Below are 16,650 nucleotides of genomic sequence, written 5' to 3' on the forward strand. Positions count from 1 at the left end.
CTCTTCCTTCTGTACACTGTCCTGGTCATGGTGTCTGCACAGCAATAAAGAAACTAAGACTCTACAAGAATAGCATCTTCCCCATCAGAGGAACACACATAATCAACCAACTGACCCTATTTTGTTTTTTCCCCAACATCTACCCTTCCTAGAAGATTCACTTTTACCTAATCATATGCTTAATTGAACCCTCTTCTATTTTCTTTCTGGTTTTGTTGGTGTTTCCCCCACCTCAGACAGTGACTCATTGGGTAGCTCATGCTAGCTTCTTGGCCTATTTACTGAAGCGAGTGTTGGAAGCAGTGCAGAATGGTATACATAAAGGTGTGAGTCTGCAGCTTTGAGTGTTTACTCAGACAAGCACATGAGTAGCAGGGAAGAAGTCACTCATGCTAGAGCGAGTCCCTACCACCAGCTTTTGAAAGCCAAATGCTGACTATAGCCCAATTATTGTTTTTAAGATAAGGTTTGACTATATAACCCAGGTATGACTCTCAATCTTCCTACCCATGCTATCTGAGAGGTAAGATTACAGGCAAGCCCCCACAACCACCCTCAAATAAAATCCTATTCCAATGTGTGTCTAATAGTTACCTTGATTGTCATCTTCTTCAGATTTAGAGTTATCATGGAAACAATTTTCTGAGCATGTCTATGTCTAGATTATGTTAACTTGAGAAAGACCTACCCTAAATGTGGACAATACTATCTAATGGGCGGGGTACTGGACTGAATTGAAAGGAGAAAACAAGCTAGCTAGGCACAAGTATTCATAACTCTCTGCTTCCTGTCTGGAGGTGCAAAGGTGCCTACTCTTCCTACCTTTCTACCTTCTTCACCATGCTGGACAGTATGTATGTATCCCTGCAACCTCAAGACAAAATAACTTCTTAAGTTGCATTTGCCAGGTATTTTCTTAGAGCAACAAAACAAAGCAACTAATACAGAAACTATTCCTCATCCCTTTGCTTCTAGTTTAATAGCACTGGTCCTGTTTTTTAAACTTCTCATTTTCTAATCATTTAAACCAACTCATCTGTCTGTTAAATATCCCCTAAGCCAGCTAGGTGCTTTCTTTTTTTAGTCAGAACTCTTACTATTCAAGGACTCATAAAAATACTTAAGATAACCCAAGGCAGCCCTCCTCCTTGTGAACTATTGAAATATGCATCATGATAGCACACACTTATAATTCAAACATTTGGGAAACAGCCAAAATGACCCAGTGTCCTGGGCAAGCCTAAGGTAGGTAGCAAGACCCTACTATGTGCAAAAGACATCACTGACTTATGATGGGTACAAGATGTCTTTGGGGGTAACAGAAATGCTCTGGATGTAACGCAGCAACCACAGCTACATAACCCCAAGAATATACTACAAACACTGAAGGGGTGATACACTGTGCACTGTATCAGCTTTCTATGGTTCTAATTGTGAGAAAGAACTTTTCTTTCTCACACTATACTCTTTAAGAAATAGCTAATTATCCTAAAACACATGCCTATCTACCACGGACCAGGTACCATGTTAGGTACTACAGAAAAGACCACCAGACTACAAAATAAACTGTCCTACTAGAGACTGGAAAAGGGGGTGGGGAGTGCAATCTACTTAATTATTAATATGAATTAGAAAGAAAACACTTGAAGCTAAGACTGACCTAATCAAAGATTGGGCATATGGATGTGTGCCCCCTAAACAAGAAAGAGCACATAGAAGAAGCACCAATGTGCTTCAGCCCGTATTAGGCTCAGCACTTAGTGTAAGCAGACTGTCATTATAATGTGTCCCTAGACCACAGCGTTTAGATGCCAGGAAACTGACAACCAGTTCCCACAGTAGGCTCATTTATTACCTTGAAAGAAAATGGACCTGAGTTTTACAATTGTGGATGTTTCTCTTATATACTTGTACACTTATAGCATATGGTGGTGTTTTAAGGTACCCAAATGTTCATACAAATGCTACAAAATGGTATGCATTCATTATTATGGTTTCATTGGAACTGGAGAAAGGGCTCAGCAGTTATGAGTACTTGATGCTCTTCTAGGTCCTGAGTTCAATTCCTAGCAACCACATGGTAGCTCACAACCATCTGTAATGGGATCTGATGCCCTCTTCTGGCACGCAGGTATACATGCAGATAGAGCATTCATACATAAAATAAATAAATCCTAAAAGAAAAAAATCATGGTTGCAGAGAAAGCACAGGGCACACACAAACCCCAAACACAGAAATCTGACTTGAAACTCACATAAACAAATATTTCTTGTATTTTTAACAGTGTAGGAGAATCTTAGATTAGGAATTAGCAAACTGTATTTTGTATATCAAAAGAGCATACTTCTGCTTTTTTAAGTTTTATCATATCACATCTTACACATTTGTGTACATTCTCCATAGCTGCTTTCCAAATTCAACAGCATGACTAAATAGCTTCAACAGAAACTCTATGGCCAGTAAAACTAAAATACTAGCTAGCCTTTTTATATAAAAAAAAAAAAAAAAAAAAAAACCTAGAAACCCTATATAATCAAAAGTAGTCAACATTGATCCAGAACAAACACATCTTATAGTCACTTAAGGATCCAAGTCTTTCCATAGATACTAACTAGGTATTCCTTAGATAAGCAATTCTTTAATGGCTAACCTAAAACAAGTTAGGTTGGGCTTCAGACCACTAAAGACCTTCTAGAGAATTTTGAATGTAAATAGATGTTTCCAAAGTAGTTCATTCATATGCTTGGCAAAAGTATGGTGTTGGCTATCAGCAGTAGACGTCACCTCTTTGCTGCACAACTTCCAAAGTGTTCTCATGGCCCAGCAGCCAACTTTCCCCTGGTTAATAACCCATGAGAAAGAAGCCAGTTAGGGCCAGTGAGATGGCTTGGCGAGTAACGGCAGTTGCTGCTACACTTGATAACTAGAGTTCAATTCCTAGGACTCAAATGGGAGGGAGATGAGGGGGACCCCCACAGTTGTCCTGTGACTTCCATATACACGCTATGGCACCCACAAATAGAAATACAGACACGCGTACACATATAAATAAATGTACATTTAAAATTTTACCCAATTTCTTATCCCTCTTCATATATTGACCTACCTTGTTTTTGAACATCGTCCACAGCAGCCACAAGCTCCTCCTTGAGAAACTGGCTCTCTTTTGCTATTTTGTCCCCCTTTTCCAAGAAATTCTCAGTTGCTTGTTCAACAGATGCAGCCAAAACATGGGCCTTCTTAGAACGGCCTCTCTTTTTATTAGAGGGTCCTTTACTATTGGTGTTTACCAGGGTTGTCACCTAGAAGTTTAATTTTAAAAAAATATAATCATTAAAAATGAAAACCAGCAGACTAGTATCTTTAAAGATAGCGAGCCTGAGTTCATAAATAAGTTCGGCAGCAATCAGAGATCTCGCTAAACATGAAAGAACACAATTCTAAAGATTGTGCTATATTTAGTTTCCAAAATAATTTGTTTAACGTGTAAGATAAGAAACGTAATGCATACTTTAAGTTCTTAAGAAATCATTAAGTTTTTAGAGAGACCTCACATGATTAGGGATAAGTGAAATGTCATTTTTGTAGACAATGTATTCCAGAAATGGCTGGACAATAAATTCAGCTTTACCAGAAGACTACATTCTGTCATTGTTACTAATCTGCAAAATGTTTTCAGACAACTTATTCTGAAGTCTGTTCAAGTTTATTAATACAAATCTTAGCATTGGTTAGTAAAGGTCCTTAATAAAGAACAGAAAGACTACCCATAAAAGCCTACTGGGATGATGCTTAAAAGTTCCAGAACATTAGCCATTATTAATAAGTTTAATATGCCAGATGATCTGTAGGTTGAAGATGATTAAAGATTTGTTTTAGTTTAAATCTGCCAAACACAAGACCTGAAAATACAGTACAGGGTTCAAGAAAGCAAATATTCTACTAACCCCCATACATCTACATATAGACATAGAATATTAGTTTATGACTTGGAAGGCAAGTTTTTTAAAGACCGAAAATGCCATTCTTGTTTTCTCTCTCTTCTCACATATAAATATACACATATATTAACTACGCCAAAAGAGTAAAAATACACAGCTGCTGAGGTAATAAATGTCACCACACTATGATGCATGAATCTGTAACAGAATATACCAAGTCTACACCCTCAGACTGAATTACCTGCCAACTAATCCTACTTAACAAAGGTGCACTGAGATGAGTGGAGAACCTAAACCATCAAGTCCCACCTTTCTTGAATTTCCTGTCTGATGGGGGGTAAAGTTTACTTGGAAATTTGTACTATATAATATCAATTACTTTTACTATCAGCAGTAAGATTTCAGAAAAGGGAGCCATAGTCTAAAGAATTAAACAAAGGCAGGCACGATAGCACATGACTTTAATCCAAGTGGCATTCAAGAGGTGGAAACGGGGATCAGGAGAGTTCAAGTCTACCCTCATATACTAAGGAGGTTGAGGCCAGCCTTGGTAATATAAAACCTGTCTCAATTGCAATAATAAAAAGAATTAAATAAAGATATGTACCAGTATTCAATTAGTAGTGGAGTCAAAATAACTAAGTACTGTCAAACTAACTAAAACTCAACCAACTCAAAGACTTGAGTGAGACTCAATCGACTCAAGATTCTGAGCTAAATAACCTGGGTTGTGGTGTGTTAGCCAGGCCTACTGCTAAAGAACATTACAACTGTGCATTTGAGTTTCCAGATTCTTACCTGTGTAACAAGAGGCTCCAACAGTCTTTCAACAGCCAGAGTTCTAATCTCTAGACTTTTGGGGTCCCATTTGAAGTTTATGTTGCCTGTGTGGACGGCAGTCATTTCTAAGAGATAAACAAAGACCCAAAGTCAGGCCGACATCAAACAGAAACATGAAATACATTATAAAGCTCACGAAGACTTTATCAGTAAAGCAGCATTCACGAGAGGAAGTAACTGTAACCTGCAAATGAGCTCTTACACATGGCAATTTTGTGTTTACATGCAGAGTCGATCTTGACAAAATTTTCCCAATACAAAATCACTATAGATTAAGAAATCTCAATCCTGACTGCAGAGATGATTCAATAGTTAAGAGCACTGTCTGCTCTTCCAGAGGACCCCAGGTTCAGTTTCCAGGACCCATGTGATAGTTCACAACTATCTATAACTCCAGTTCCAGGTGATCTAACACCCTAACACAGGCATACATGCAAGCAAAACACCAATGCACACAAAATAAGAATAAACTAAAAAAAGAAAAATTTCAATCCACACGAGTATGGTGGAACACACCTTTAAGCCCAGAACTCGGGAGGCAGAAGCCAGTAAATCTCTGAAGTCAAGACCAGCCTGGTCTACATAGTAAGTTTCAGGACGGCCAGGGCTACATAGTGAGACCCTATAGGGAGGGGAGGGAGGGAGGGAGGGAGGAGGGAGGGAGGGAGGAGGGAGGAGGAGGAGAAAAGAAAAGGAGGGAGGGGGGTCTCAATCTATTAATGAAATGGCTCAGCAGTTGAAAACATTGGCTGCTCTTCCGAAGAACCCAGGATCTGTTTATAGATCCCATATGACAGCTACAAGTAACTCCAGCTCTAGCCAATTTGGTGCCTTTTTCTGGCCTCAGTGGCCACTGGGCACACACATGGTACACATACATACATGCAGGCAAAGCATTCATATATATAAAATAAAAACAAATCTTTCAAAAATGATAAAGAAATTCCAATCTAAATTTTTGAGTTTATAGATAAAAGAAATGCAGGAGTACAGTCATCATGTTTATGAGAAAATAGATATAGGTCTTAGAGCGCTGTGATCCACGCCTGTAATCTCAGCGCTAGAAAAAGGTTGAGGCAGAGGGACTGGCATGAGCTCAAGGCCAGTCTAGACTGCACAGTATATTTCCTAGCTATTTACAAAGGTCTACATAACAAAACACTGTTTTTGAAAAAAAAAAAATTTCATTTGGTATAGCAGTGTCTGCCAGTATTTTCAAGTACACCGTAAACTGTGGCATGAAAGTCATTTGAACCTAGGATTTCAGATTAATTTGAGCATGTGGTGGTTCACACATGTAATCCCAGCATCTGGGAAGATAGGGGCCAAAGAACTACTGTAAATTTATGGCCAACCTTAGTTACACTTGAGACTATGTATCAAAAAAGAAAAAAGAAATGTGCAAGGGTGGTTAGTCTAAAGATGGCTGCTCAGCAGATATCCCTGGAACTCAAGTAAGGGTAGGAGAGTACCTGTTCCAAAATGTCCTCTGCCTTCCAAATAAGGGTAGGAGAGTACCTGTTCCAAAATGTCCTCTGCCTTCCACAAACATGACATGGAAGGTACGTACACATAGCTATCATGTAAACAATAATAAGCTTAAATGAAAAAGTTTTAAATGGGGTAGACGAAGCTAAGTATGGTGTAGCATGCCAGTAATCCCAAATCCTCAGAAGAATGAATTGGGGAAATATGATATAAATTCAAGACCAGTCTGAGCGATGGAGTGAGGCCCTATCACACAAAGGGGGAAAAATGCCAGAGGGAACTAGGGAGCTGAGCACAGTGGTTCATGGCTATAATCCCATCCACTCATTCCAAGTCTGCATAGTGAGTTCCAGGCCAGTCTGGTCCTAAGAAAATGAAACCCTATTTAGGGGGCGTAGGGGGTACCAAAATTAAAGATTGGGGGGCCACAATTAAAAATTAGCAACATTTTACAAAATATATGAAAAATGTTCAAAATGCATGCTACCGACTACAGAAGACTATCTGAAGTATAAACGTAAAGGGGGAGCTGAAAAGCATCTACCAAAATATTAACAAAGTCTAAAAGTTGGAAATAACCTATTAAAAGTAGTATTAACATTTTTCTTTTCATTAACTCTGTTTTCTAATATTATAGAACTTCATAACTATTCAGGGGAAAAAGGCTATTTTCGTAATTAACAAAATTAAACTCTTTACATAATATAATGAGGACAACAGAATCCAAGAGCTCACTAAATCATCCTAACTACTTTGGCCTTGTCTCATTTATACAGGAAGACTACCAACCAGGACCTTTTTCGAAAAGCTTTTCTACAGATTTAATTAGATAAGACAGATTATGATCCATCAGATGGTATAGTTTATCTTAATATGAATTAAGGAAAATAGTCTTCCAAACAAAAGATCTAATAAATATAGGATAATGTATTTAAATAAGACACCATTTAGGCCAAGAATATAGCTTACCCTGTTAGTCCCAGCACTCAAAAGACTTAGGAAGAAAGATCACAAATTAAAGGCTAGGATGTCACAAAATTCAAAACAAGTTTAAAGTTAAGAAAAGGGGAAGGCACCATATAGGAACACCCATAGCAAATAAATGATTCACGTAAGAATCAAGAACACGAAGCATGGGACTGGAAAAATAGTTCCACAGTTAAGAACACTTACTACTCCTACTCCTACAAAGGACCCCAGTCCAGGCAGATCCAACGCCTCTGCACCCATATGCACACAACCACTGACACATGTACTTGTGCACAGGTACACACACACACAGACACAACACACACTCACACATTACACACCCACACACACATACACTACACACACACACAACACACATACACTACACACACACACAACACACATACACTACACACACTACACACACAACCCCCATACACACACACTACACTACACACACACATACACACACAACACACACTATACACACCCACGCACACACATACACACATACAATACACACACACCCACACACACACACAAAACACACACACACACACACACACACACACACACACACACACACACACACACACACACACACACACACACACACACACACTCTCTCACACACTACACACACACAATTTAAACTGGGAGAATTTAAATTCTCACCATGTAGGCCTGGCTGGCCTAGAACTTGTTATGTAAATCAGGCTTACCTCAAAATCAGAAACCCACCCAGACCCATGCCTCTGCTGATATTAAAAGACTGCCCTGGCTTAAAATAATTTTTAAAGATCTAAAAAAAAAAAGAAAGAAAGAAAACTAAATCAAGTAGATGGGAGCTAACTGAAATACTAAACAACTATATGGTTTCATAGAAACCCAAATTATTTATGACAAAGGAAGAAAGCACTAACTTTATTCCAAAAAACAGCATACCCTTAGCCAAGTTATCAAGCTAACATCAGAAACAAAAGATAAACTCTATCTCTTGACGTGATGTACTATGAAGGATAAAGCATCCCTCTGGGGCTATAGGAAAGGCTCCGCAGTTAGGAGTAGAGACTGCTCTTCTAAAGGACCCAGGTTCAATCACCAGCACCCACACCAGTCAGCTCACAATTGCACTCTAACTCCTTGCATCTGACACCTCTGGCCTTGGTGGGTACCCACACTCACATGTACATAAACACACACACATACACGTAATTAAAAATTAATGAAAGGGCTGGTGCCCTCTTCTGGTGTGCCTGAAGACAGCTACAGAGTATTCATATACATTAAATAAATAAATTAAAAAAAAAAGAATAAGAGAGGCAAGGCCTGTTTCTACAGGACTCTGCATTATCCATCTCTCAGATACAAAGTGTCCTAATATAACAAGATACTCATCCCCCAAAGACTTGTAAGTAAAGTATTTCTTTAAAAAAAAATTAATGAAAAAAAAACAAAACCACTTTTATAGTACATCACAAAACTAAATAACTTCAATCTAATGCTAAGTAAATACCAGAGTGACAGTAAGATATGTTCCACAAAATTAAGAAAAGGTCAAGAAAACCAAAGATATAAAATTTTAAAATGGATTCTGAATTTATAAAAAGCATAGTAACTTATGTTAAATTTCCAAATTTTCGGCATTTCAGTTCAATTATCCAAGCATCAATAAAACATTGAATCACATAATAGCAACTGAAAAACAAGAAGTGGATTGCCTAATCTGACAACACAAAACAGTTTCCAGCTGATCTGTCCCTATACTTATATTATGCCTGGTCTACATACTTTGGGTCTTTAAAGGAATTTGTCCACTAAACCGGTAAACACAAGTCAGTAATCTTTAAGAGATGGGATGGTCTAGGTCGTTCAAGACCACTAACAGTTCAAGCAAATGTCATCAAATGTCACAGATAAGACAGTTCAGAGGAAATTATTTGCCCTGTGGATCCTAGTTTCCTGGCATTTCAAAAAGACTGCACCAATACAAACAAGAGAACCTTTCAGGATTAGAGGACTAGACCCTGTGATTAAGGAAAGTAAACCCAGCTGGGCATTTAGCAATTCGTAGTTACTGAGAAAGCATAACACAACTCACTTTTGAGGGGCAGGGTGGTTGTGCTTGGAATTGAACCCAGAGACTGACGCATGTAGGCAGTTGCTCTACCACTGACACTAACTCATTTTCCCAAAGAGATCCTTTTAATATTTTTCTGATATAAAAAATCTTTCTAGATACAGGGAAAACAAAAAGAAAAGAAGCTTCAGTGTTTCAGGTTTTATTTTACTTGAGACAGAGTCTCACTACAAAGCCTTGGCTGGCCCAGAACTCACACAGATCTACCTGCCCCTCTGCCCCTCTGCCCCTCTGCCCCTCTGCCCCTCTGCCCCTCTGCCCCTCTGCCCCTCTGCCCCTGCCATGCTGGGATTAAAGGCCTTGCTCCACCACACCTACAGTGGAATTAATTTAAGGTTTATTTTTATGCTTTATTTTGCCTTTGTATATGTATGTGTACCACACACATACAGAGTGCCTATAAAGCCAGAAGAGACCATCGGATTTCCTAAAACTGAATGAGCTGCCATGTGTGTACCAGAAACCAAAACAAAATCTTCTGGAAAAGCAACAAGTGCTCCAGCCCCCAAATTAAATTATTTTAACATGGAAATAGTGGTCTATGCCTATAATGTCAACACTTGGTTGAGGCAGGAAGACCATCTCAAGGACATCCCAGACACTGAGTTGAATACAGCTTTAGCTACAGAATGAAACGCTATCCAAAAAAACGACAGAAAGCCTTCTGCATGTTTTTGCTTTCCTGGTTCTAAGACTTCAGAGACCCAGAGCTTCCCGTGTGTTAAAGTCCAGCTCCATTGAAAAAGTTAAGGCTCTGCTACTTTCAAAAATACAACTGACAAACTATAAACACAGCAATAAATCAAGATGACACCTGGCCTCCCCAGGTGGGAGAATGGACAGACAGACCTACAGAAAAGACCAACTCAAAAGCTTGTGCCCAAATGATCGAGTCAAAGCAATGATCACAGAGTTACTTCAAATGATCTGAATTTAAGAGAAGCCAGACATACAAACTTCTACTTGAAATCCCCAAACTGAAGTGTTGGTGACTTGTGAGCTAGACTGCTGGTACCCTGACAAACTACTCTAAACAGGTCTGCGTCCCTTGTCCTACTTACCATCTCCCCAACCTTTGGACCATATCTAGAAGGCGGGTAGAATCGTCTGAGAACCCTTATTAAAGTAGATTTTGAAAACTCTAAGCCTACAGGTAGCACTCAACGCGACTTAGATATAATGGGTAATCCTTCAAATGTCAGGTCAGGTTATGAGGGGTAGCAATGTTCTTTAAGGAGGATGGCAAAATAGCAGCTAAAGCCGATCAGTGGTCTCCTACCTTGTTCCAGGAGGGAGTTTTTTCACACACACACACACACACACACACACACACACACACACACACACACACACACACACACACACGGTTTTCATATATACTCTTTTTTTTTTTTTTAAGATTTATTCATTTATTATATATAAGTACACTGTAGCTGTCTTCAGATACACCAGAAGAGGGCATTGGATCTCTTTACAGATGGTTGTGAGCCACCATGTGGTTGCTGGGAATTGAACTCAGGACCTCTGGAAGAGTAGTCGGGTGCTCTTAACCGCTGAGCCATCTCTCCAGCCCCATATATACTCTTTTAATCTTATGTTAGAGAAGATTGCAGAGTTGACTAAGCACTTAGAGAGTTTGTGAATAGAGGCAAAAATGTTGGGAAGCAAAAAGCCAGTGGGAACACAACAGCTTGATGTCTGAGACCAGGAATGTACTGCACAATGTAAAAGGGAAGCTAAACAGGCAGGAAGGTAAAGTGCTGCCTTGCCTGCTCCATGCACTTTCGCTGGAAGTTCCCAGAGCACCTCTGTGAAGCTAGGGGCCTGGAGTTGCAGGAGACAATACAGGCACCACAGGACAGTGTTCAGCAGAGTACACCACCAGAGGATTTGCTCAGGCCAACACAGGCACCTTCAGCCTTCCCAGTCTTTGTAAAGCACATGCCTGCAAATGATGTTGCCTATAATGAGATGATCTAGCATCCAACAGAAATGCTAGATTTAAAGAAGCTATGGTATTATATAGCTTGCACCCTCCAATACTTAAAGAAATGTTAAATACTTGGGCTATGCAGAATAGGGTTATCCCCCAAGATTGGAAGGGATTAGTCTCAGCTGTTCTATAAGCTGAACAATTACAATGGTTGTTGTGATGGAGGTGCAAAGCCACAAAATAGAACAAAGGAACATAGCAAGGAGGATGAATGTTAACTAAAGACAAACTGTGATATGACTGAGGAGCAGAAGGGGGTGGGGATCTACTTTATTTATGAAGCTTTATTTATTTATACATGAACCTGCAGAAGAATTCACCAATTTCTTACAGAGATTGGGTCCAGCTGTAAATAAAGGCCTTATCAGACTCTGAAACCAGACAGTATTGATAGAAATACTGGCCTTTGAAAAACATGAATACTGAATGTAAGAGAGCAATCAGACCACTGAAAGCATGAGGAGTCCCAGTAGACAAATGGATAAGAGAAGCAACTGGTATTGGTTTTCAGGAGCATCATGCTAATATCATAGGGCAACAAATAGCTAGACGTCTTAGAAATTAATACCTGATGCTTTAATTATGGTGAGTTTGGCCATTTCCAAAGAGATTGTAAGGTCAGAAGATTCAGAGCTCAAAATAGCAGGTACATTGACTCTATACACATGGTGTGTTCATAGACGAGAACAAGAAAGTTCTGGCTATTATGAACCACAAAGGTTTCCTGGGTGTTGTAGCTACTTTGGTAAGGGCAAACATTGGCCAAAGGATTGCCAGTGCAAGAGGGACACAAGAGGTAATCTCCTGCCCTCAGGAAATGAACAGAGGGGCCCTGTCAGCTTGAGGTCCCGCAGTAAACAATGCAAGCTGTCTTCTTTTGGTCAGCCAGAAAGTGCCAAGCAGGAAAGAAAACCAAAACTAAGTATTTCTGATCTTATTCATGCTACAGAAGGGAGTGCAGTTTGGATCTGGTCATAGATATGCCTCTTTCCCTATCCCCAAGAGCTGAATGTTACAAGTTACCCACTGGTTTCTATGGTCCTTTACCTTCAGGAACAGTGGGCATAATCCTGAGAAGCAGTGGATTAACTTCTCAAGGACTTCTTGTGCATCAGGTACGATAAGTAGATGGGGATAGCAAGGAATAAATTAGAATCATGGCATATGTGAGAAAGAGGATGCAAACTGATGCTCTTCTTACATTAAGGGCAAGGCTACTCCAGTAGAAAGGATAGGAGCTTTTGAAGTACAGAAAAATGTGTGTTCTGGCAAACAATGTTAATGATCAGAGACCAAAATTAATTTGGTGTAAATTAATGGCAATGACATTGAAGGCTTGGTAGATACAGAAGCTAATGTTAGTTGTCTTAGAATCCAGATTGGCTACTTCAGAAGGTTTACACACAGTTTATAGGAATTGGTAAATTATCAGGAATAAGTCAAAGCGTCTGATAGATTAACTGTGTAGGAACAGAAGGGCAAACAGGGAAGTTGAAATTTATGGGACACACCCATAAATTTATGACATACCCATAAATTTATGGGATAGGGATCTTTGGATCCTTTATAGCAATAGGGCACACAAATTAATATTCTTGAAATTTAAGGGACATGAAGAAATTAAGTGTGATATGGTAGATGTTCCTAGGGAAGGGATTAATACAGGTGATCAAAAAAAAAAAAAAATCGGGGGCTGGAGAAATGGCTCAGCGGTTAAGAGCACTGACTGCTCTTTCAGAGGTCCTGAGTTCAAGTCCCAGCAACCACATGGTGGCTCACGACCATCTGTAATGGGATCCGATGTCCTCTTCTGGTGTCCCTGAAGACAGTGACATGTACTCACATACACAAAATAAATAAAAATTTAAAAAAAGGGTTGGGGATTTAGCTCAGTGGTAGAGCGCTTGCCTAGGGAAGCGCAAGGCCCTGGGTTCGATCCCCACTCAAAAAAAAAAAAAAAAAAAAAAAAAAAAAAAAAAAAAAAAAATCACAAATTGTGCCCATGATCCAAAAACAGGATTACAGGAATCAAATTTCTAAATTTATAAAAAGGGACACTGCTGACATACCAAAAGCCCTGTCCCTAAAATGGTTATCAAACAGATCTGTACGGCAAGATCAGTGGCCCATAACAAAAGGAAAATTGCAGGCACTTGAACAACTGGCAAAGACCAGCTAGAGGCTCAACACAGAAGAGTCAACCTGCCCATGGACTCCCCCTGTGTTTGATATAAAAAAGAGACTAGGAAAATGGAGGAGGATAACAGATTTAAAAGCAATTAACAAGGTAATTCAACCAATGGGTCCTTTACAGCCTGGATTTCCTTTACAATCTTTTTACAGGCCAAAATCATAGCCTAGAAAAATAACTAACTTGAAAGATTGCTTTTTCACAATACGCTTGCATGAGCAGGATAGGAAAAGGTTTGCCTTCTCAGTACCTACTCTGAATAATTCTCATTCACTAAAGAGATAACACTGGGAAGTATTTCCACAGGGAATGTTAAATAACCCACCTTTATGTCAGTATTTTGTAAGCAATTTCCTTATCTATCATTTATCACTATATGGATGACATTCTGTTGACTGATTCTGATAAAGATGTTTTAAAGAATATGTTTAAGGTAACACAAAGAATTCTGCCATGCTGGGTGTTATGAATTGCTCCAGAAAAAATACAAAGAGGAGACTCATTTCATTATTTAGGTTATAAAATCAATCAACAAAAAAAAAAAAAATTAAATAAATAAATAAATAAATATCCACCACAAAAGGTACAGATCCATAGAGACCAATTAAAAACACTTAACAGGGGTTGGGGATTTAGCTCAGTGGTAGAGTGCTTGCCTAGCAAGCTAAGGCCCTGGGTTTGGTCCCCAGCAAAAAAAAAAAAAAAAAAAACTTAACAATTTTCAAAATTTAAAGGGAGTCATTAACTGGCTGAGGCCTACACTTAGATTAAGTACATATGAGTTGTCATTTGCTTCAAACATTACAAGGAGATTCCAATTTAAACAGTCCAAGATCTCTAACAGCTAAAGCATAAAAAGAATTAATTCTTTTAGAACAAAGACTGCAAGATACATATGTAATCAAAGTGATTCTAAACTTGCTTATATTTTGGTCATTTTATCTTCAATTCATTCTCCTACTGGGCTCATTATGCAATGAGAAGATAGTATTATGGAATGGATTTTTTTAGCTCATAAACAATACAAAAATTTAAGACATACATACAAAACATTTCTGAGTTAATTATAAAAGGTAGAGAAAGATTACACCAATTGTCCAGCCAAAATTGTAGTATCTCTTACAAATGCTGATTACGTCATTATGGGTGATCAATGAAGATTAGCAAAGAGTTTGTAGTAATTACTTAGGTGAAATTAATAGCAAATATCCAAAAAGCAAATGTATACAGTTCATAAAAAAAAAAAAACAACTAATTGGATTCTTCCACATATTACAAAGAGAACACTAATTTCAGAGGCATCAACATTCTATACAGATGAAAACAAGATGGAGATGGCAGGTTATAAATCAGACAAAATGAGCAAGGTACTCAAAAAAGTCCATATACCTTAGTTCAAACGCTAGAATTATATGAAATCTTTATGATATAATTAGATTATCCTGAATCTCTTAACATAATCACTGATTCTCTATAAGCAGAAAGAGACATATGCATATACAGACTGCTGAATCTGTACCTGATAACTCAGAATTAGCCTCATTATGTATACGAAAGAAGTAGAAATCATCCATTCTATATTATTCTTATTTGGTCTCAATACAAGACCATCCATTCTATATTATTCTTATTTGTCAGGTACATTAGCTCAAGGAAATGATGAAATTGACCAATTATTAATAGGAAATGTTACAAGCCTCAAAATTTCATGAAAAATATATTAATGGAAGAGGTTTAAAGAATTTCCATCACCAGCAACAAGCCAAAGAAATAATATTGTTATAATAGTAATAATAATAGTCCTGCTGTTCTCTATACAATCAAATTCTGTTATCTATTGGTAATAACCCTATAGGGTACCAAAAGAAATGACATCTGGCAGATAGTTGTTTTCCATTTTACAGAATTTGGAAAACTAAGCTATATACATCATACCACTGACATGTACTCAGGGTGTAAATTGGCAACTGATTTAAGTTCTAAAACAGACTGACTGTATTATTTCACACTTATTTAAAATAATGGCAATTATGGGAATACCTATGCAAATTAAGACTGATAATGCTCCCTCATATGCAGCCAATAAAATGAAACAATTCTTTATATATTACAATATAAAGCATGTTACTGGTATACCACACAATCCCACAGGACAAAGTTATAGAAAGAGTCAATTGTACCTTAAAAGAGATGCTTATTAAACGAAAGGGGAGAATAAAAACCCTCAGGGACAGATTAAATAATGCTTTGTTAACTCTACATCTCCATAATGTTGGTGAAAAAAGGAATAACAGCAGCTAAAAGACACCAGGTTATGGGAAAAAAAGCTGAGGAACTAAGCCAACCAATATACCATAAGGATGTGTTAACACTGGAATGGAAACCTGCAATACTTTTAAAACAGGGACATGTCTATGCTTACGTATCTACAGGGAATGAGGAAATATGGTTACCAACAAAACTTACAAAGAACGGATCTGGGGTTTGCTCAGTGGTAGAGCACTTGCCTAGCAAGCCCAAGGCCCTGGGTTCGGTCCTCAGCTGGGGGCGCACCACAGACAGATCTGATCAGGGAAAACCTCTTATCAGCTGAGACATGAATGTCTCCATAAAGCAAACAACCCAGGTGATTCACTCTCACAGACTGTCTCAACTACTGATTTCTCCAATATGCATGCACATCAACTTCAAAAGGGCTAGCCCAAACAATCACATAGAGACTTAACAGACAACACATAGACTGGATAAAAACAGAGGCTGGGCAACAAATGCTACAGCTAGATATTTTTCCCCCTTTATTAACTATTTTTTTCCAATTATTAACTATTTTTTAATTTTTTGTTTATTTTTTTTACTTATTCACTTTACATCCTGCATTGTTCCCCCTCCTGGAAACCTCCTTCCACAATCTTTCCCCCATTCCCTTCTCCTCTGTGTGTGTGTGGACGAGTCCTCCTGGGTATCCCCCCAACCCTGTCACTTCAAGTCTCTGTGAGGCGAGAAGCATTCTTTCCCATCCAGGCCAGACAAGGCAGCCCAAGTAGAACATATCCCATGTACAGGCAACAGCTTTTGGGACAGCTCCCA

The 16,650-nt window shown here is 38.5% G+C and overlaps 1 protein-coding gene across 1 annotated transcript in view; it reads right to left on the reverse strand.

Annotated features, from left to right (window-relative positions):
* The window catches only part of Ctnna1 (catenin alpha 1), a 128,999-nt gene that overhangs the window by 90,984 nt on the left and 21,365 nt on the right, over positions 1–16,650 (reverse strand). The window contains exons 2-3 of the mRNA XM_032885963.1: positions 4,741–4,847; positions 3,108–3,303 (exon numbers count right to left, since the gene is read on the reverse strand). Of these exons, the coding sequence (XP_032741854.1) occupies positions 3,108–3,303; positions 4,741–4,845 (301 nt within the window). The 5' untranslated portion in view covers positions 4,846–4,847. The remainder of the gene's footprint in view (positions 1–3,107; positions 3,304–4,740; positions 4,848–16,650) is intronic.

This window comes from Rattus rattus, chromosome 15, assembly GCF_011064425.1.
Source record: "Rattus rattus isolate New Zealand chromosome 15, Rrattus_CSIRO_v1, whole genome shotgun sequence".
NCBI classification, from domain to species: Eukaryota; Metazoa; Chordata; class Mammalia; order Rodentia; family Muridae; genus Rattus; species Rattus rattus.